Source organism: Ixodes scapularis, unplaced genomic scaffold (assembly GCF_016920785.2).
Source record: "Ixodes scapularis isolate PalLabHiFi unplaced genomic scaffold, ASM1692078v2 ptg003374l_1__unscaffolded, whole genome shotgun sequence".
NCBI classification, from domain to species: Eukaryota; Metazoa; Arthropoda; class Arachnida; order Ixodida; family Ixodidae; genus Ixodes; species Ixodes scapularis.
The window spans coordinates 14,542-36,837 of record NW_024610320.1 but is presented as its reverse complement, the minus strand read 5'-3'; the positions used below and the strand labels follow the sequence as shown (position 1 = coordinate 36,837).

At 44.6% G+C, this 22,296-nt stretch overlaps 1 protein-coding gene across 1 annotated transcript; it reads left to right on the top strand.

Moving 5' to 3' along the window:
- Positions 1-1,377: 1,377 nt before the first annotated feature.
- LOC8032211 (transport and Golgi organization protein 2 homolog) lies at positions 1,378-21,726 on the top strand. Its single transcript, XM_040209549.2, has 7 exons — positions 1,378-1,388; positions 1,567-1,805; positions 6,020-6,134; positions 6,662-6,735; positions 9,482-9,638; positions 16,476-16,583; positions 20,889-21,726. Exons 1-7 carry the CDS (start codon positions 1,378-1,380, stop codon positions 21,016-21,018), a joined length of 834 nt encoding a protein of 277 aa, XP_040065483.1. The 3' UTR covers positions 21,019-21,726.
- Positions 21,727-22,296: the final 570 nt, after the last annotated feature.

Genomic DNA, 22,296 nt, shown 5'->3' with positions numbered 1-22,296 from the left:
CCATGAAAATATTAATGTCGTTGAGGGGAGTCATGCAAATTTACAGCTGATGGAAACTGTGCTAGACCAAACTTCAAAAAAAAAAAAAATCTTATATATAATTAGCCTTTCTGATGTGCTCTTGTGGATGGGTGTTTGAACGTGTTGCATTCTACTTCAAAAATAAAAAAAAGTAAAAATAGGGGATCCATATTTTTTTTGAGTAACTTTTGTTAACTTATTTTGAATTAAAAGTTTATGATGTCTTTCTGTACCTTACGCACTATTGTATCTTGAAGCAAATAATCTTTATTTGAAAATGAACAGTGTAATTATGTATTTTTTACGCATTCCATTGCACTTTGATGTTTGGCTTGGTGGTTGCAGAGTTCTTTTAATTGTCATTTTAACACAATCTTCATGATCACTAACCTGCCATCCTATCTACATGAATGCAGTTCATTCCATTCTATACATTGCATTGTTTACGAGAGTCACAGTCTACATTTGTTAGGTCCCAGACCAGCACGCACATGTTCGTCGCTTTGGAAGGCAAGCAAATTACGTACCACACGCACCAACCCTGAAAATGGCATCGACCAGAAGCGCTTTTCAGAAATGGTCCATAGGGATCTTTTGTTAAATTACTTAAGCACCAAAGAGCATATTCATGCCACAAGAGTAGTTTACACGTGATGGCATCTGCAACACTAACTTTTCTAAAGAAAATCTAAAACACATTCCTTCAGGTTATACGAGCGTGTGGGGCATCTGTCCCCACATTCCGAGCATTTTTCGTGGTGCTTTGGCAATTTGTAAAAAAATGTATTGCATGACCCTTTGATCTTTCTTCACCAGCCATTTTCGAATAAAAAGAAAGTGGATTTACTAGTGATATCACGAAACTAGCGAGCCACGGCTTGAGCGTACCGAGTTGCAAAAACGGTTTTATTGAAATTCCGAATGCACCTGTTTTTTTTTGTTTTTTTTTTGCTTTCTCATAGTTTAGCACGTAGGCCAAGGTCATACTTTGTGCAAATATAGATAATTAACTTCAAATAGAACGAACGCCCAGATTTTCTCGCTGTTAGGCGCGAGAAAGGCGGGCGCGAGCGCATCCGACTGCCGGCCACGCTCCTCGCTGCCCACCAGTGACGTCAAGCTTGGGTGGCGGGGAAAACTGGGGAAAAACTAGGGAGAACGATCTTGCAGTTTCGGCAGCAAACAAAATATCACTTTTTTAATTAACCAGAGTGAATCTGGGAGAACAAGATAGCATTTCGGAATCAGGAAGCCATCTCCATTCAGATTATGCCTTTGGATTAGGTAGCTCAAAAAATCGGCGGAGTTTTCCTTTAAGAGAGCAAGTAACTTTCTATTGTTGAGGTTCTAGCAAAGATGTACGAGCTGTGATTGCCCATTGAAAATTTGTGCGGAATGTCAGGGCTTGCTTACGTTTTAATAATAAAAACAATACTCTTTTCTTTAGTCTTTTCATTTTTCCTCAATGTTGTTCACAATTTCTATACTTGTTTCACTGCTCTAAAGAAGTATTCTGAACTTTTTCTTTCTTTATTGTTACCAAAGCGATACAAATGACAACCACCTAGTGACCAGGATTCATAGCCAGTGCCTAGTGACGGATCCTTTAAAAAAATACAATGCAAAACAAAAAAACTTCTGTTTGGTATTGATTTCAGGACGAGACCAGGAGAAAGGGCGAGAAGGCGGCACCTGGCTAGCAGTCTCCAAGACCGGCCGCATAGCTGCACTCCTCAACATCCTCCAGAGGTCAAACATCATAGACGCCACCAAGAAGGGCCGAGGTAGGTCAAGCAAGTCTTCAGATACGTTGTGGTGATTGCATTCCTTTACGTCTGGGGACGGGTGCTCAAAGAGGAACCCGATGCCCGTCCCACCGTGCGGCCAACGGCTACCAGCGAGGGCAGTCTGCGCCGGGTTCGCCAGTGCCATGTCAGAAACAATGACCCCGGTATCCAACAGCGTTTATTGGGAAACAGGGGTCACCAACAAGACACTGCGCTCGTGGCAATCTGAGGACAGAGGGCGTCCGCTGCGCCTGCCGACCTGAGAGCCAAAGGGGATCGCCAGCGGAGTCATTGCCGGTAGACCGAGCTCACGCCGCTACTCGTCATCGCAGGAGATCAAGCCGGGGCTTGATCCTTTAAAATTCAAGACCTGCATGCTGACAGCATGGGTGCCAGTCACGCTTACAACTACTACATCTTGAGTCGGAGGCACAGGCAGCCCCCGGAACACCCGCCATAAATGTTCAACATACCAGAGTTCACAATGCTCTGGCTTCCGATGCACTCTGGATGCCGTTGAACGAAACCAAAAAAAGTTCCTGAATGTCAGACGATCAAGGGTTCAACGGGAAGTTCTTTCAGAATACCAAGTGCCACTTACATGCAGGCTACAGTGTAGGAAGGCTCTTTAGGTGTGGAGACTCCCCTCCTCGCCCCGTCGGAACGGCGAACACATCACGTCCCCTCCTTTCCTATGTTTTCTCCGCCTGCCCCTAGAGGGCACCAAAACGCTCAGGCCGTCCGGTCGCCGGCCCTCCGCCGGAATAGGGTGGCATATAGCCGGAACGTGGGCTAAGTCACCCATTGCTTACGCCACCTCTAATTGTTTCCAACTTTTTTAATTTTTTTTTTTTTTTTTCAATGGTGAACCGAGCATAAAGGAAATGTAAAAACCAAAGATCCAAAGCCAAACATTTGAATGAATGCGCCAACTGCTCTCCAGCCTGGGGAAACGTAAACATTTTAGAAAGGGAAAACAACGACATGAAAATACTAGTAAAAGAGACGATCACGATAAAGACGTCTGCCGAATGGATCAGTCACATGTTCTGTCGTTGTTCTCTCCAAATTGAAGGAGCCTGGTAGGGGATTGTCTTGCATGCAGTAGACGCAGACACAACAGACTGCCCATCTGTTCAGGGTCGGATTCTGTCTGGCGTTCTCGTGGAATGCAGATGCCTCCGTGGAAGGCAGACGCTTCTCCGGTTTCGGTCGAACGTGCAAAAGGGTTCGGATCGCATTAAATGCGACAGGACTGCAAAGGAAAAAAACGAGATTTATAGAAGCAGTCTCGAGAAAAGAAGAAAGAGTCCCGACTGTGCGACTCGTAATGTGGAAAAGAACTCAAAAAAAAAAAATTGGGTTGTGTGTGTGTTTATACAGCCTAGAACTTGGTCTGCCTCACAGGGGCGACGAGTCTCCCAGCTGTAGATGAGAAATTTAGCCAGTGCGGTACAAACCGCTAGCCTGGGGTCTTTAACGTGCGTCACGCAGTAGTGATACACGACCGCACGCCGGTACGATGCTCATCCAGATCGAAACGGGCAGGTGTGGGGCTCGAACCCAGGATCCCTGGGTTCTGCAGCGCGAGCTTTCGCTCCACGTGCTCCGAGCTGGTGTGCGCTAGACCACTCGGCCCCCGATCCCCCCAAAGAACTCCAAAAGCAGCTATAGAGTGTGCCATTAATTAAACAATATTTTAACCACGGTTTTTTTACAGCGATTTTGTTTTAAGTTTGTGATGATATTATTATTATACTTATATCACAAGTGCCATTAATAAAACCGGTTTGCTTTACTGGACGAGTGTGGTTACTACAAACCTTTGCTGCAATCTGCTACATGCAAATGTAAGTGTACTAACAAAGTGAACCTTTCAAAGAATGCTGCTTTTATTAACCTCTGCGTGCAAAATGTATAACTTTGTGCCAATTCGGCCAGCAGTTCAATTTAGCAGGACTTAAAGGCTGCCTTAAAATGTAAAAGAATAATCGCGTTAGCTGCCCCACATGTTGAAAAAAAAATTTTGTGTTTTTAATAGTCCAGTGAATCAAAGGTAATTAGCGAACCCGATATATATATATATATATATATATTTATTTATATTTAGAAAAGTCATGTGAACAGTGCTTAGAGCAATTCAGTTCCTTATTATCCGTTAACAAAGTTTGTGCTAATCATTCTTTATTTTTGTGCATTTTTTTCTTTCGGTCGCACTCAAGTTATCGTTTACCTGCGCTACAATCAGAGTTTATTCATTTTACAAACGCTTCCCGACGTTACTATTGCGCTACTGAAGAAACAAACGACGGAATGTAAGCTAGGCTAGAAATTATCTACAGGAGAGGGATATTTCTTTTTCACTCGTAGACCGCCGCGTCGGCTCGTATTAGGGAGGTACTCTTGTTTGTCCGTCTGCCATTTTTTGGGTTATGAAAACTTCAGTGTGCTGTGAGAGATGATAGTTGAATGGCCCCACCTACATACCACATTGTACGCGAACCCTTAGCCACCGGAAAGCAAGCTGCACCCTGAGCAGGCAGCTAGCACAGGCGGCCCGGTGCGCTGTTGGATGGCCTGAAATTTACGGCGCCATCTGGGGGTGGCTCCGTGAAGCCAAGCGCGCAGGGTGTCATTATCTGGTCGCGGAGGAGAGCGGAATCTCCACACCTAAAGAGCCTTCCTACACCGTGATGCAGGCGTGGAGGCTCGGCAAAGTTGCTCGGTGGTGTAGCTTGGCTCATACTGCACGTCGTCGACTCATTCGGGGTCGACCTCCTGCGGAGTGGACCTGGTGACGCCGTAATAGTTATAGGTGGCGTTATAGTATAATGCAAGGCAGTTAGTGCAGGATCATATTACAGGTGACGGAGATGTTGATGCCTGTTAGGAAAACAATCATGCCGATATTTAAAAGTTGCAGGAACCTAAACTTGCGAAGCTTTGTGGTGGGCGAGCGAGTTCTAGGCACCGGCCATGTCACTTTTTGTGGCAGAATATTTTTGAGGATGATGAAGATATTGTGTTTGCGCTTTGCCTGGCCATTTGTGCTCTAGAAAGTGAGCCGCGCACGCTGACCGTCAAGCTCTTGAAGAGCAGCGCTCGCAGTATTGATGTCTTCGTGTCAAACTCACAACTCGCTGCTCACCATCTCGATTCTAGTGTATTACAACACGTGATCGAACTGCTTTCTGGTTATTGATAGGAAGTTGGTTACCGCAGGCTACCGTGCAGTGTAGCGTTGCAACCGGAAGCTTGCACTGTACCTTTGCAGCATAATTTTCAGCGCACGCCAGAAGTGTTGCCGTGCTCACAGTAGCCAATGGTAGCCTGCGGTAACGCTAAGCTAAAACTGCCTATTAACACAGTCGGCGTGTTTAGTGGTTTTATTTATTTCTCTATCAAAAATAAATATTTTAATATACCATACATTTTTTGTACTGTGTTATTTTAAACATTGCGGCCCCTCTCACCACAAACTGCCCGTTCTGAGCTCTCGTCACGAACGGCTGGCTAGCACAGACGCGCTTGAAATGCTTCTAGCATTTATTCATTTTCTTTGTAATTACTTAAAAGCAAGTATGCATATTTTGTCTTTTGAAAGTGCTTGGAGTAAATGGCCATGTTCCTTGTAAGGGCCTTGAAACGCGAATCCACTCCCGATGTGTATTGCTCGATATACCGTTGCGCGACGAGTATTTTCCTACTTAGGGCAAAGAATAGACTTTTCATAGACCGTACACTAGAGCTCTACATTATTAGCGAGAGCGTTTGCCGACACATTGAGCACAGATTGAGTTGGCGGCCACGCACAATTCCAGAAATCCGCAGAGTATGCGATATACGAAAAGTTCCTAATAAAATTAGATATCCCGTTTTTTCGTGCAACGCTGTTGCAAGGCGGAGCACAATAATTGCTAATTTAACACGCTCACTTTTTTCACTAAAACGACTTCACAGACCTAGGCCGACGGTCCCTGCCACCGTCTCCGCGCCGCTGCCTCCCCGCCCCTCTGGTTCTTCGTTCGTTAGCGAGAGGGCGAGCGGCGACCTGGTGTTGCGAATATTAATAAGGATGTAGTATGGGCATATAAAAACACCAGTGTGGCATCCCCATGGAGGATTATATTAATTTATTATGACCGCTGTGTGTAAATGTTCAAGAATTGCGGGTTTTGTTGTTATACAAGCAATTAATTTTTCTATTTCAGGTTTTCTCGTGGTTGACTTTGTGCAGTCATCACAAGATGGCGAGACCTACCTCAACAAGTTGATGCAAGAGAGGAATGACTACAATGGATTCCTTCTGATCACAGTAGAAACAAAGTAAGTGGGATATACGTCCCGACATGCCTCTTGGTGCTCTCTGGTATGGCCTGCAGTGTGGCATGATAAAACAATTATATATTGGAGTTGGGGTTCTCCCCATGGTGGGCGGCAGTGGCTTTGCCTCCCACCGCTCTGACTCTCCGACAGTCAGAGCAATGGGCTCTGACTGATCGCCCCAACGGTCAGTCAGAGCCCATTGCTCTGACTGACCGCCCACCGCTCGATTATGCCACACTAAGCCCACCGTTCCGATTGATTGCCCATTGCTCTGACTGGCTACCCACCGCTCGCTTATCGGGTAGAACACGGGTAGAACACGAGAGAAAGGCAATGTCTTTCTCTCGTGTTCTACCCGCATACCCAGTCTCGCAGTGCCGTTGCAGAAGTTGGCATAGCTTCCCTCGTCTCGGCATATTGGCGGCATGTACTGCAAGTCGTTCCAAAAGCAGACCGAGCAGCTGCGCCATTAAACTTGCAACAAAAGTTTCTCGCCGTCTTTCTGATACCTTACCTTCTCTTTACAGACCACTTAAAAAAAAGTGCTTTCTAAATTACTACTCCAATCTTCAAGAGGGTGCACCTACCCACCTAGACCCAGGTTTGTGTTTGGTTTCTAAATACGTTCTAACTTATTTTCGATGATTCTGCGCTTTAGCATCCTCTGCGTAACCGAAGTTGTGCGCATATATTGCGTACCATTGTACCCCGGACGGCAAGAACTATGGAAGTTGGTGTCAGGGTGCCGGTAAGGTGCCTGAAACGCATCTTGTCGGACCGGTGTGCTCAGCATCCTATTTCGCCCACACATCGAAAGCGATCCCAGAGGGGCAGCAAACGACATGGCAAAAGCCGGAGTGTCACGCTGTCGAACGTCGCAATCCCGGTGGTTGGTCGTAGAAATGCCGACAAAAAGCATGGGCGATCGTGAATGTCACTGTCATCACAGTGTCACGTCCAGCAGAACAGACATCTGCCACATCCCTCGGCACCGTGACGCCACCAGGATCGTGGCCGGTGACGGCGTGACACTTCTACTACTTGGTTTGGCGGAAACGAGGGACTACTTTTCCGGAGGCGATTCAAGCACTGGTCAGAGTCTCGTTCCAGGCACCACAGTGCCAGGAAAATTCAGATGTATGTGGCACTGTAACGAATAAAAAATGGTAGACGAAGCTAGACCCGGAAATGCGAGATTAATCGGGTGAACGCCTTCCTGCAACTAGTGGCGTAGCTAGGCCATCCGGCACCCGGGCCCTTATGGCTTTCGTAGCACCCCCTCGCCCTCACCCCCCCTACACTCCCAGAGATTGCAACCAACCAGTAAAGCGAGAAGGGGAGGGGGGGGGGGGTGTGCGCCAGGTAGACGAAGCTAGATTCGTAAATGCGAGTTTAATCGGGTGAACGTCTTCCTGCAACTAGTGGCGTAGCTAGGCCATCCGGCATCGGGGCCCTTATGGCTTATGGCTTTCGTAGCACCCCCTCGCCCTCACTCCTCGATATCGCAACCAACCAGTAAAGCGAGAAGGGGAGGGGGGGGGGGGGGGGGGGTGCCGGGTGTTGTTACGTGACTGGGACGTCTGGTACCCAGGGCCTCTCAACTCCCCCGGTTGCTACGCCACTGCCTGCAACTAAAACAAAACGGGCGTCTATGTCTTGCGACAGCGACGGAAGGGCGGCCGACTTGGTGCGTCCGTTTACAGGTTCGTTTGTTCGGGTTATGTCGTCGAGAACATTCTGGACAGGAACGTTCTAAAAAAGATTGTCGCCGGAATGGCCTTGCTCGCAAGCCTCCAGTCATGCAGTCGCAAATTCTTTGTTCGTATTGTTTGTATGGTTTAAGCGACGCCGTGCGCCCATGCCAGAGAATATGAGGCTACGTTTCCTCATATTCACGTGTGTGGTTTTGAGCGGTCTAGGGATTTCGGCACTTGCTCACGGCCATTCGTTGTACAAAAGCGACAAACAACCGCTCCCGCCGAACGCAAGTTCGACATGCCGGAGTGGGTGGTGTGCCGGTACCGTCTGCGACGGTGCGGGATCTTTGACCGTGGCAGCAAACGAAGAGACTTCTCCGGGCTGAAATCTGGATGCTTTCCGTAGTTTAAGCTTCCGACGCACGTCACAAAAATGTGCCTGTGACGTGCGATGCTTTGCTGGTGCGGTTGTGGAGCGTCAGACTATGGAGGGAGAGGTTCGAGGCTAAATTCCTAGCGAGAAACAAAGTTTTTTTGTTTTTTTTTGTAAAGACAATTGGTGGCTGTTGATGGGGATCTGGCCATGTTATTATGTTTTTGTAGCAACTCTTTGTGACACTCTAGGCTCGGAAACCAGTCCTAAAATTCATTCTAAAACTAGGGCGGCAGGGTTCGAACCCCTTGCCTCCGCACGGGAGCTGTGTGTGCTGCCAACTTGGTTATGCTAGGGTAGCGGTCGGCATGTATGGGGCTGTTGATCGTCAACCGACAAAGTAATTAAAGGAAAGGTCTGCAGGAAGTTATGAGTATTGTTGGCATAGGCCAAACCATAGAGCTTTTATGATGCCAGGTTTTGCATATGATACTGCTAATGTTGTCAGCAATCGATTAGCCACATACTCTCCCTGGAACTCGAGGCCCGTTTTACAAAAGAAAAGTTTGCTTGTATTTGACGTAATATAGTTTGCATTGCATCAGTTTAGTATAATTTTTGCGAATTTCGTCTTTACAATTTTTTTAAAGGGTTGTCATGTTTTAGGGAGCTGGATTGAACATTGTTTGCATAGAGCAGATTTCCAGGGGAAGGGGTTACTTACTATCTTGTGATGAATTCTTTTATATATGCTAACTTTGCAGCCTGTAAATAACATTGAGTTTATATTTTGACAGTACTGGCATAATGTTTTAGAGTGGTCTTTCCTGCACCTATCCCTACTATAGTCCTACACCAGGATTATATAGAGGGGAAGTGTTCCAATATACGTAGAGTAGCATACCATCAATTTAATGTGCTAACAGACTTCTACGAAACTACAGAGGGTCATACAAGGTGACGAATGGTGGACACCGAAGTGCCTCGGATGCTTTTGATTGTACGTGTTGAACGGCCCAAAGGTGTTGGGAGTGCTTCTAGTTTCTAGAACGGCCTTTTTGATTTGACATTTGGACATGTTTTTACATACGTTCGCAACCGTTTTCCTTTGGTACACTAGGCCTTGTGTACTTCCTTCCGGCCAACTGCTTTAGAATGTGCTGAAGTGTCTCATGGGCTGTCGCGCAATAGTCTGATTGATGTATAACGGGGCATGCATGTCTTCTGGCTAAAGACTAGCTCCACTTGTGTCTCACGTTAGTAATCATTCTCTACAGGATTCCACGCTTTTGGCAACAGCGTTCCTCCCTACTTCTGGTCAAAAGTCACCGGTGGGAAGCAGATGTTTGAAGCCATAGTCAAAGAAAACTGTTCTTTTTCTCAGAGGGAGACGCTTGTCAGCAAGTTATTTGACTTCCTCCAGGATACAACTCCGTAAGATCTACCTTCTTATTTCTCATTGTTCTCGGCTTTGGTTGACATGGGCCTTTTTTACACTCGGCGTGCATCTAAACGTTACAAACGTGGGGACATTATTTTGTTTGATCAAACTATGTTTGGGGCAACAATATCTATTTCTTTTTTCTAGGTTTAATTCTGACATAAGTCTAACGTATTGTATCTTAAGAATTCACATAAGCTGCAATTCTTTTTTTGTTTACACTCAAGTGCTGCTAAGATGAACCCTCCGGGGAAAGGGCAACCAGAAAATGCAACAATACTATTTTTTTCTTAAAAACTAACATTTATTATTTTACTAATTTAGCTAATGGCCTTGCCTTAGACTTTCATATTATATTGTGGTGTTGTCTTAAGCATGTACAGATTATGCTTCTGCTAGTGTGAACATTTATCACTGCTTAAATATAACTTACAAAAAATATTGGATTGAATACAAGTACTATAGAAGCTCGTTGATACAATCACGGTTAATCCGAATTTAGGAGTGATACAAATTTTTTAAAAACTCTGACCACAAAGCTTTTCTTTTAATGCGTTACATTTCGGAACACTAGTGTGAATGCCCTCTTGGGCCGTAATAGGTGGTATGAACAAAAGTGTCAACCTCGTGGAGGTAAAGTCTCTCAATTTTTAAAATATCGAGGGACTTTGAGGTAAACATTGCAGGCACTGCCCGGTGCTCCCCACCACTCAGGTTGACTGTAAAGGTGGTAAAGTTGTCTTGGCAGTCGCATGCGAACTGAATAACCGTGGCCGTGTTCCAAACTTGGTGCAATCTCACTCTAGAGGGCATATGGGCATTTGAAAATGCAAAAACCTACCTGCATCAGAGATGTAGAATACTGGGCCAGTTGGTATTGATTCATTATAAGAGCAGAGTGCTAAAAAAATGAAAAAGAAGAAGAGAGCACGTATGACGAACGAGCGCTCGCTCAAGCCCCCAAAACTGATGCAGCGTTGCTCTACCGTTATTGTCACATGGTATGACCTTCTGGAGCGAGCAACCTTGAGTCACTCGAGCGATATTTGAAAAACGACGTAGTTGCATGTTGCGCAAAGTGGCCACGGTCGTGGGAGGGGTCAACTGGTCCAACCAAAGCAACCATCACCTTGTTAGGGAGCCTATATTTCAGAGAGGGAGCAACTGAAACCATGGAGAGCATTTACAATTCAATGGAGGAAGCCTCCTGCACATACTTCACAAGTTGGTTGCTCATGTTCATGCGTGAGCTAAGGAAGATGAGTCGAGCAAGGGCTGGAGACGCTTGCAGACGATTGACTCTTTCTACTCCTCGTTTCTTCTTCCTCTTTCTCTCTCGTTGGCGTGGCGTGGCAGCGATGAATCGGACAGGTGCATGCAAAGTTTAAACCAAAAGTAAAAAGTTGAAAAACATGCAAAGGCTGCCCAACACAGCAAACTGAATAGGTTGCAATCGAGGACTGCTGATGATATCTCACAAGCGGAAGGCACTTTCATTCAATATGCTTAAAAATGTGGGAAAGGTTGACCAAGTCTCCAAAAGAAAACATGCTGACCTAGCGTAGCAGTTGGGCCTCGCGCCGTCGACCTTCTACGCCATTGTCGGTCAGCGTGAACTGATCACGAAGAATGTGCAACAAGAAGACAGCACAGCATGTGAAGCTCGAGGAAATCCTCTCGACGTGGTTTAAAGAAGCCACGGCGGCTGGCGTCAACATTGACAGCAAGGTCCTGAGAGAGAAAGCTAGCGATATTGAACTGTCTCTCGGCATTGAGAACTCCCAAGCCTTTAAAGTTTTAAAGCGAGGCATGGCCTGATGTATAAAAGTGTATACGGAGAAGGCAAGAAAACATAAGAATCTGTTGTTAGCGACTGGATGACCAAAACGCTACCATCGCTGGTTGTGAGGCATGAAGCCCGGGATAAATTCAGCACTGGCGAGGCCTGACCTCTTCTACGTCCAACTACTCAAAAGTCTTGTTTTAAGGCCTGGACTTGCCAGGGAGGCCAGAAAAGTAAGCGGAAAGTCACTATCCTCTATTATTGTAATGCCAACGGCTCATAGAAGTTGAAGCTTACCGTCAATGAGAGGTTTGCCCTGCAAACAAAAAGGCTTGGATGACAGAATTTCAAGAATTTCTCGCCTACCTCAACTACAATAACTGCCGTATGTTGACATAATCCAGAATATGAAGCACCATTTCAAAGGGCCACTGGTGAGCATCTCCCCGCAGAGATCAATTGGCAAGACAAAGACCTCCAGATAAGCCTCTTGTATGCCCTGTACTTTATTGCTGTGTTGTGGCACCGCGTCACTCAAAGCACTATTGCAAACTGCTTCCACAAGTATGCATTTCTGAATCCTACAGTGTTTGCATCTCTAGAACTAGAAGAGGACAACTCGGACATAGAAAACTGGGAGCAACTTGGCACTGAAGAATCTGCCCACGACTTTGTCACCGCAGACAACGATATTGTGATTTGTGGACTGAGGACGGTCGAAAATATCATAGATGACATGACAGCGTCACGGCCGGGAAGCTCCAGTAGTGACGATGATGACAGCACCCAAGGAGACGACGAGTAACCTCCAATGACGGCCAAGATGCTGCACACACTCGACGCTGTGCGGCGCATCGCGAGCTTGGCCAACATCAGTGAAGACTCTTGCACACAATTTTAGAGATCTCAAAAGTGTCTACTGGGCAACCTCATGGAAAGGAAGACCCTAAAAAAACATGAGACTTGTTTGCCAATGAGTAGGGAGCAAATAAACATCAAGTATGCATTTCTTTTGCTTTGTTGTGTTGGCTTGGTTCATTCTTCAATCGTACGAATTTCGGATGATACAAAGGTTTTCCACGACCCCCTAGAGATTCATATCATGGAGATTCTACTGTGGTTGTGATATCAATGTTGCACATTGGTTTCCAGTGCCCAGAGAATCTGAAGTTTCAACTTTTGTCTATGGACAATCGCTGATTCTCTTCTTGTAGCTCTTCTTTTGCAGCATTTTAGGCAAGACAGCTCTTGTGCCACTGCATGTCAGATTCATCTGTGTATGGCAGACTTTGTTAGTGGTAAGATCTATAGCACTAGTGCCACATAGCAGGTACTCCTGGAAACACGCTGTGCAAGAGATGAGGGCATGATCCAGTGGTTTCTCTACACACCGCCTTGGGGGGTGAACACCCCCTTGTTTTTCTGAAGGCACCCCCTTAATTTGCAACGACTTCTCTATTCTCAATACCCCCCCCCCCCCTAATTTCGATTTCTGGGAAAACCTCTGGCATGATCCCAGTAAAGACGAGCGCTTTCCTCTTCATTGGACACCTGAAATGCCTTGGGGAGCACCCGGTACAAGACTCTGTAAATATAAGCAGCCACTACTTTACCGTTATAGCTGACGTCATCTGCCTATCAGCTACGTAAAATGCTAGCTTCACCGTTTTCTCATGGTTTCCTATCCAAAGCCTTCTATATTAGTCTGAACCAGGGAGTCTAACCAGTTATTTGGTTTGGGTCCGTTAGCTTAGCATTTTATTCCGGTTCGGTTCCAGTCCAGTGATGAATTTGATATGACGGTTCGGTTACCGGTTCTGCCAAGTACAATCTGGTTCAAACTGGTTCTTAAAAAGTTAGGTCCACAGCTCCCAGTTAAGAAAAAGTGCGTTCAACACAACATCATTTGCATTAAAAAAAAGTCATCAGAAGTCGTTCTGCGTAAATGAGGACAGCAAAACAAATTCTGTTGGGACCGGTTATAACGAAATAGCGGCTACAGCGAAGCGATCACGATTTCCCATTCCCGTTTGCACTTTTTCAATGTATTTGTGTCTATTTTTAACCGAAGGGAATTGAGCAGCTCCCACTGATATAGCGAAAAGAAATTTTGCGGTAATTTAAAAAATATTGAAATTTGGGAAGTTTACCAAGTCACAGACCTCCGCACCTTACTGTTGCGGTTGAGCAGCCACCCAGAACGGGCCACAGATGATGCTGCAAAGGCCACTGGCGGCAGCCTCTGCATCGTCGTCCACTCACCACTCCTTATCTGGGAAGCATCTTTTTCACATTGCATGCAGAGAAGCCGTTGTGATGTGCCAGGGCGTTCAATGCGCCAGCGACAATGTACCGTCGGAGACAAGGAGAGAGCCTAGATTTAAGAGAGGGAGCAACTTCAACCATGGAGAGCATTTGCAATTTAATGGCAGACGTCTCCGGAACAGATTGGCACAAATGTGCCTGCATTTGGTTGTCGTGTGGTCAGCGTGGCGTGGAAACCAGTTGGAGAGGCGGACACGTTTGCAGACGGTGAATGCTTTTGAGTTTTGACTTCTTGTAGGCTGCAGCTCGTTTTGCACATGGCCCCGATCGAGCAATTGCCCCCTCTTTTAACTCTAGGCTCTCTACCTATTGAACACGAACTTCAGCGTGAACTCAGTGCCGTTTGCGCTTCTTTGTTTGCTTCGTCTTCCGTGTTGGCATCACTGGTCAGTTGGGTCGCTCTCTGCACAATAATAGTCTTAACTTCGCTCAAGCACTGATTCAGCCAATCATCGCCACTCAACGATGGGGGGTCCCGGCACCGCCGGCACTTCAACGGGGAGGACGAAGGCAATCTCTCTAAAACAAATGCATGCCATCCTCGACAAAGTGCACATGAACGTAAAGAGTGTCGTCCACCTCCGGCATCCTCCGCGGTGGCCATCACAGCTGTCCCCACGGTCTGTACGTAACTTGCGGAATCTTTTCTCAATCAGAGCTTCTCGCAGTTGGCGACAAGCAGCTCCGATCTAGCAGAGGGTATGTGCAAGGAAGCCTCGACTACTTTCTGCAGGCACGATAAGCATGTGCCCGTGACTGCCCGTGTTATCTTTTTTTTGCTTGTTACTTTTATGCAGTTTAGATATAACGAAGAAGCAGATATAGTGATTTGATTTCCAATTCTCGTTGCCTTCGTTATAACTAGTCTCGGCAGTATATGCTTAATTTCGTTTTATGATCTTGACTTTTTATTCTAAACATTGTTTTATCCAAATTAAGTGGTCATACAGGCACTCAGAAACAGTGCCAATGTATAGTACTCACATGTGAAGTCAATCAGCCGGCGTGCAGTGACACCATGACGGTAGCATGCAACCCTACTGCAAACTACCTACTCCGCACCCTCAAACACCTTTTTTAAACAATGACCAAGTTTAAGTGGAGGAAGAGAGTGAAGGGTGGACTAAAAAAGTTAAAACGAAAATAAAATAAAAAAACGGGTGATATGTTGCATTTAGAAAATACAAACACACACACACTCAAAAATTATTCGGGCAGCGTCCAGGGCTCAGGGTGCTCTGGATGATTATCGTCCCGGCGTACGGCGCCACAATGTGGGTAGCGCTTGTCATGGCACTCCTGATTTTTAATGCCTCCTGATTTTTCCACCGCGAAATAAACATGCCGACAGCCATCGGCTTTTACAGCGGAGCTGTTAAGGGCTAGTTTCCCCAGGATCGTGTCCCCCACGAAGAAATGAAGACACCAAACTCTGGGGGCGCCTACCGCCATCTATGAGCGTCAGCGGCAAGCCACGCATCTGATTGCCGCCGTCGCTCATAGATGGCGGCAGCCTTTCCACTCTGGCTTGCCGACTTGCAGCCGGCTATTACTTTCCATTGTACAGGTCGTCTGGTCTTCCTTCCTCACCAGAGTGTAAAGGCTAAAAGTTTCTGTTTTAGAACGCAGCTCTTAGGCGCGAGTTTCCGGCTTGAGTGCCATTGTCGTCGGCATAACCGCACGTATTATTATGGTGCGTTTCCCATATTAACGTCGCATGTAACGTCACAAGGGCAAAATTTTCCCGCTAAATTGGCGATCAACTTTTTTTGCTAAAGTTAGTGGGAAAATATTTCTGCTAAATTCAGCGAGGAAACTTTCCCGCTACGTTTAGCGGGAAAATATTGCCCTTGTGACGTCCTGCGTAACCCTCCACTTCATACCCTCACCTCCTTTTCCTCAAGAGCTGCGCTCTAATTCGGCATTACAGAGAATTGTAAACGTCTTTCATTTTTCATTTGGATGTTCATGTTTGCTTCACTCTCCTCGAGCAGCATATCTTAGCAGCAAGGAAAGAAGCACACACAAACAAACAAAGAATAGCTCTTAGCTTCTTTGGCATAGTCGGATATAGTGTATTTCACTTTACAATGTTCCGTGGTGTAAACTACGAGCTACCTGCGCCAATCCGTAGCTCGTAGCTCGTCATGCTACTTCGCGCTCCCTGCCCAACCGGAAGGGCACATGGCAGCCTTCAAGCTATGAATTCGCTCCAATGGCTCGTAGCGTCCTTTGCGATCCATCATTAGGCGAAATGAGGTAGAGAAGTGTATGCCATCGAGCCGACTCACCGCCGCCAAGTCGCGCTTAACATAGACGGGAAAGATTTTTGTTTCATTAATATTGAGCTGTCTCCAGATCACCGCCGTTTGTTTAGTCCAAACTGCGCCACTGACACCACCGTCGGCAATATTTAGTTGTCTTTGCACCACCACCCGCAAGAAGATGCAGCTCATATTTTATTATGCCAAACCGTTTTTCAGTGAACTGGAAACTGCTACATAAAATTACGGTTCCATTGTGGTTCGGGTTCAGTATTAAATGGTTGATTTTGGTTACGATCTTGTTCTGGTTCGGTCAGAAATAACAGTTTTGCTTCGGTTTGGGTTTGGTGTGACACCATGGTCTGAACAAGCACCTTTGTAAAGACGTTGCGAAGAGTTTTTAAGCGAAAACATTGTGCCATTTGACTTCAGAGACTGCACTCATCTTCTTGTTGTAGGTACCCCGTCGATGACTCAATGCGAAGCCAGTCGGAGGAGTTGGATGCCACGCTGGAAATACGCAACCGGATCAAGTTTGCTCTGCCAAAATGGAACTATGGCACGAGGTGATCCCTTTTATATGTTGCATGTGTTATTTATTCATTTCAGCAAGCTCTTTTTGTGCATTGGAAATTTTCGAACATGGACGCAGTCTTTCGACTTTGTCACAAAGTCCAAAAAATGGGGGAGAGAGCTCTGGCTGTGTCATGGAGCTGTTTGATTTTAAAAGTTGTTTGTGCCAGTCTGCAGGTGCTGTCTGGTGTTCTGGGTGTGTGCACATGTTAGTTCAGTTAATAAAGAAAAAGCGAAAAAAGAAACCCCAAAATTTGAGACATGGAACACAAAGAAAAAGTGGACGACATCTCAAACGCAGCGGCACACCTATTTTATTTTTGCGTGTTCCATGTCTTTGCTTTTTTTTTTTTATTATCTATACATCACCAGGTTGCCTGCGCCATAACTTTTATTTCGCATGTTGATCTATTTGTAGAATATCACTAGTACTTATGGTTGCAAGATCTTCTAGAACTACTGTTGTGGAGGTGAAGAAAATTTTGACTTGTGCAGATTGGAGCAGAAGTTGGTCTATGACCTTGGGGTTGCACTGCATAGATTAAAAATTGGGGGATCATAGCTGTGGCTTAACTCAGGCTGGCAATTAATGAGCTCTTAGTTGATTTTTATTTACTGTTGTGAATCCTTCAGTTGTGGACTGGAGGATTTAAATGTCCTCGAAATAGAGCTTTTGGGGAATTCAGTCTGGCCAGCTGGGAAAGGAGGAGAAAAGAGCACAAAGGAACGGAGAGAAAGACACTGGGAAAGTCTATATGGCACAAGACAGTTCTCTAGGCTGGTATTTAAGCCACTATGTGTGCTGCGAGATGGCTGCAGTTTCTCTACAGCGATAGCTGTAATTGGCTCTTCTTACCACTGGAAATAACGTCTGTTGTAGTTGGCGAAGTAGGGCGTTAGGTGTCCGTCGTCAATGTTGCCAAATCCTTCATAAAGATCGCCTGCTGACCACGAGATTCGATCCTGGGGCCGCCGCTTTTGAAACAAATGCATTACCACTGAGCTACTCCACAGCTTTGACTAGGTCGCCTCAATGTTCTCCTGTTTGGCGTGATACCATTCTTCGTAGTACTACATGCCCTGGAGGAATAAAAAGAAATAGCGAATAACAAAATGCCAAGAGCTTATGCCGGGAGACGCGCTTTCACATGCTCCTAACTAAAAAGAAACAAAAGCTTTCGGAATGAAACTGACGTAGGACCATTTTTGTTCTGAACGCTTTTGTTCAGGCACTTCACGGTACGTGAACGTGACGCCGATGCCCAACAACTTCGCCGTTACGTGTTGCGGCTATCGCTCTGACTGTACTGTGGCTTAGCACAGGACTGCTCATTAGTTCAAAAAGAGGGCAAGGGATGCAACGAATTGCAGTGATGGAAACGCTGTGCAATTTATGCCCAATTGCACCATGAACGAAAGTCTTCTACATCTTGCGCCAAAATGCCATGTTTGCTAAGAATTGCGCCAAACCTTCGCCAGGATGAGCAAAGCAAAATATTAAAATATTCTATTACTGAATAGAATATTATTTGAATAATAAAATATTATTCAATATTCTATTATGGGTCGACTCTAATATAGAGAGAAGTAGGAGGAAAGGAAATGGTACAAATATTTATTTCACAGCGTCTCTACTCACTTACTCACCGTATAGTTTGTTTCATCTTAGGTCAGAGCATGAACACACATGCTAAAAGTGTGAGTCATGGGGCATTTGCTGTACTTCACTGATTTAGTCAACGAAAGAACATGCACAGGAAGATGGACGAATGCCATGACGTCGCACTTTAACACTGTTTGGTTGGTCCTATTGGCTCGTAGCGTCGGCTGCACTTTGAATTAAGGTGAAATGAGGATTAGAAATTGCTTGTCAATTGCGCTGGCCGGCTGATGCGCTGGCGGGTTGATTGCCGACATTGTCTAAATTTTCAGACGATGTCGGCGATAGTAGGATGGCAGCTACTCTGATAAGATAGAAATCAGGGTTTCGTACTTCTGATGTGATCACTTGACGATCATGTCTGCTGCATGCCGCTGTCTTGCCTCTCACCAGTGCCCGCATCCGTTTTTACCGCTTTGTACCAGAGTGCTAAGAGCAGTGGCTGACATCGGTGAGCGTCTGGGTTAATGCAGTAGGTTCGGTAATTATGCCCAGAACTGTTCCAGGTCTAGCTTCTTTTTCTTTGGTCCTGATTTTAGGTTGATCTCTAATTTTTAAAAACTGCTACAAGAGAAAAAAACCAACTATATTTGAATAAATGTGATAGCCAAGGTAGTTCCCGCACTGCTGTTGATCAAAAGAGCAGCTAACTTTCATTGTACTCTGGTTTCAAAGCCACTAAAGAGCACTGTATCTTATAAAACACAAGCGTAGGTTTTCATATTTGTGGGTGGCTGCTTTTGCAGTTTATAATGATGAAGTCTTGAGTGGGGTACGGTTCCTAAAACTAAAAAAGGGCGAGGAGGAGGAGGGACGGCACATTTTTATTGACAGACATACTTAGCAGATATCCTGGTTTTTGCAATAATTTTACAAAAATTACATTTAAAGGCTAAATATACTACCGGGTGTAAAAATGTGAGGGGAGAGAGGCTTTATCCCAGTTGAAGTGTGCTATGGTTCATTTTTCAACCATTGTTTGAGTGCCCGTTATAAATGGAACCTACTCTGACCAGAACCTTATTTCTAAAACTAAGGTGCTGTGTTCCTTTTGTGCCCTACCTATTCTTATTACAAAATTTAATACTGAGTAATATGGTCCAGTATCCAAGAGAAACCTTCAGTCATTATCATAGATGAACTTATTTAGCAATGAAGTCACTTCTTCATTTTCGAGTGATGTGGTAACAGATGTTGGCATCTGATCCAAAAGTGTCAGGGGCTGTTCCAAACCAGTATTTTGCCTGTTACAGAACCTGTTACAAAATTTCAAATACTGCTTTCATCACTGCAATTGCCACAATTAAGTTTGCAAAAGAGCTGCCCCTACTTAATTATTTTCCCACTTCTAGCAAAAAGGTGCCATGGGTAAAAGCTATGCTCCTTTTAATACTGTTATTTTCTAGAATATTTCTGATGCCGCAGTAAAAGCAGCTTACAGTTGTTTTTTTTTTCTCGTTTTTTTATTATTATTTTGTTTAAAAAAGTTTTCATTTTATCACATTTGGCTCTACTTCACAACTGGGGCAGTTTTGTTTCAAATATTAGAGCACACTCCGAGTGCAGGATTCTCCACCACAACCTTCTGGCATCAAGCTTCGACTATATTTCATTGCATAGCTTGTGTGGGTAGTACTATTACAGTGCGGGCGTGACAGTGTATCCTCGTGATATGGTTTGCTGGCATGAGCATTCTTCCAAGGAAAGAACTTCCTAACCCGAAGCACCTGAGTTTGTGCCTCCCATAATGCTGCACAAAACTTCCTGCTACTACTTACCCTTTTTGGGCTGAGGGTGCTTCACCACATTAGGAATATATACGTGGTGAAGGCAGCTTGCCGTTCTAACCTTCCACTTCGTTCAGTTTTTGCCTTTGAGTGCTAGCTCTATGCAGGTTAGAGGCAATGTTTACTATATCTGACAACATTGCCCTGGTACATATTACAGGGTTTGAAAAAAAAAAAAGTATCTTTTGTGAGTGACTAATTTACAGATTAATTTAAAGAGCACCATCAGTTAACAAAGAGGCTAAAAGAACGTGACATGTTACTTGATAATCATTTTCAGTTGTTACTTGATAATCAAACATGCTAGAACAATGTTACATAATTGTTACTTGATGATCAATTTCTTTACAACCTCCCTAATATACATTTATTATCTCTCACTCTCAATTTCTTTAAGAAAATTTTAGCCCATTTGAAATGAAGGATCAGTTAGTGGCAAACATGGACGTTTAATAATGATTAATAATGGCATTGACAAGTGACTTGCAACTGTGACGACATGACATTTGCTTCCTGAAGAAGCAGTTGCTGAAACCTTGCCCGTGGTTCATTTTGATAATTTGGAGCGTGCAGTCCTTGCTTCAATGTACAGCCTCCAAACTAAATTGTGCTTCCAGACTTCCTTAACAGTAAGAAATGTCACTGATGGTGACTAGACACCATTCGTTTTGATTCTTTGCTAGTTACTTCCACTTGCACCACTAATGAAAAGGAAAGGTATCTGGAGCTTTTTTCTTGGGTAAAGAATGGTGCAGAGTTCTTCTAAGAATTCCCAATGAAAGAAGAATGCTTTGCAAAAATGTGAAACTAATGTTTTGGGGGTAACTTAGGGTATGTTTTCTTTTTTGCAGGACACACACAATTGTGCTGGTGAATGGTCAAGGCAAAGCAGAGTTTATAGAAAAGACTATGAAAGAGCCCATTGACATTGGCTCCAAAGTCGAATGGGAGACACGGTCATACTCATTCAGTATTGAGTGAATTTAGGAAGTGCCATTATGACTTTTCCTTTGCTTCCCAGAAACTGGTCATAAGGGTTTACTGAGTGCAGCTTTGTAATTTAACTGCACACAAAAGCTTTAGTATACGTGTGTGTTTAAAGAAAATTTGATGTTCAAAAGTAACTTGCACTTTGGTTCCTAAAGTTAACGAAGAAATTGTGAAATGCATATTTTAATCAAGTGTTGTCCTTTTATGATTACATACCTTTTTTATTTGTTGCTTAACAGACCCACTTCGAAGGTTGGCATAGCCACTCGACCTAGTCCTAGAGCCAATTTCTAGCAGTAGCCACAAGGAACTGTTGGTTTGCACTGGCAAGGGTGTTACATGGGTGCGGCCAAGCAGCTTGCACATCGACTTCACCAAGAGCCTATTGCATATTGGTTTGTGCAAAAACCTTAGATCATCAAGTGCTGAATGAATTTCCAGAATGATTCACATACATGGGAAGTTAGTTGTTACCTCATTCAAAAGGCACTGTACTTCTTTGGTTGCCGTCTGTGTGGAAGTTTTAGAGGCTCCGTAACAGCCGCTAGGTAGCACTCGTATCTTGGAGCGAGTTAATTATCTGAAGAAAAAGCAACAAAATATTGAAGTGCCATGTGTTCTAGAAGTACAAAGTTTGCATGTTACCTGATGTTTATAAATGTTTTGATTATTTCAAATAAAGCTATTGAAATAATGGCATAACATGCTGCTTTTTTTCTTCCATTGGTTGAACGAAAGTGATTCACAAAGCTTGTAACTGATTCCTGAATTTCAGACACCAGTGCAGTAATGGAAGTGGTGCGCTATTTGTGCCAAATTGCACTATGAATAAAAGTGTGCTACACGTTGCGCCCGAACGTCATGACCTCCTAGGAAGGCCTCAGCCGGGGTGTTGAACGGGACCGTTATTTTTAGCTGAACCGGAACTGAACCACAATCTTTGTTGCCATCTTGGAACTGAACCGGAAAAAATATAACGGTAACTGGTTCAAAACGGTTCATGGTAATTTCTGTTTGCATTGGCAGCCATCTTAAAAAAAGAAAAAGCTTTCCTTATAAAAAATGTAACAAAAAAAACAACAACATAATTTTATATAGCAGTACTTAACTTCATGGTTTCGAGTTTCGGTGGTGTACTTACCATAAAAAGGTGATTTAGGAGTCTTGTTTTTTATACGAGTAAGGGTTTAAATAAACGGGAAGGCTAGTTCGTCAGTGAGCATATTTAAAAACACACGTTGATGGTAACTTACCTGTAGACTAAATACG

Coding starts and splice junctions, on each gene's coding strand:
- LOC8032211 (XM_040209549.2), top strand. Junction 6,736..9,481: donor ACCTACCCACCTAGACCCAG/GTTTGTGTTTGG, acceptor CATTCTCTACAG/GATTCCACGCTTTTGGCAAC. Junction 9,639..16,475: donor TTCCTCCAGGATACAACTCC/GTAAGATCTACC, acceptor TTCTTGTTGTAG/GTACCCCGTCGATGACTCAA.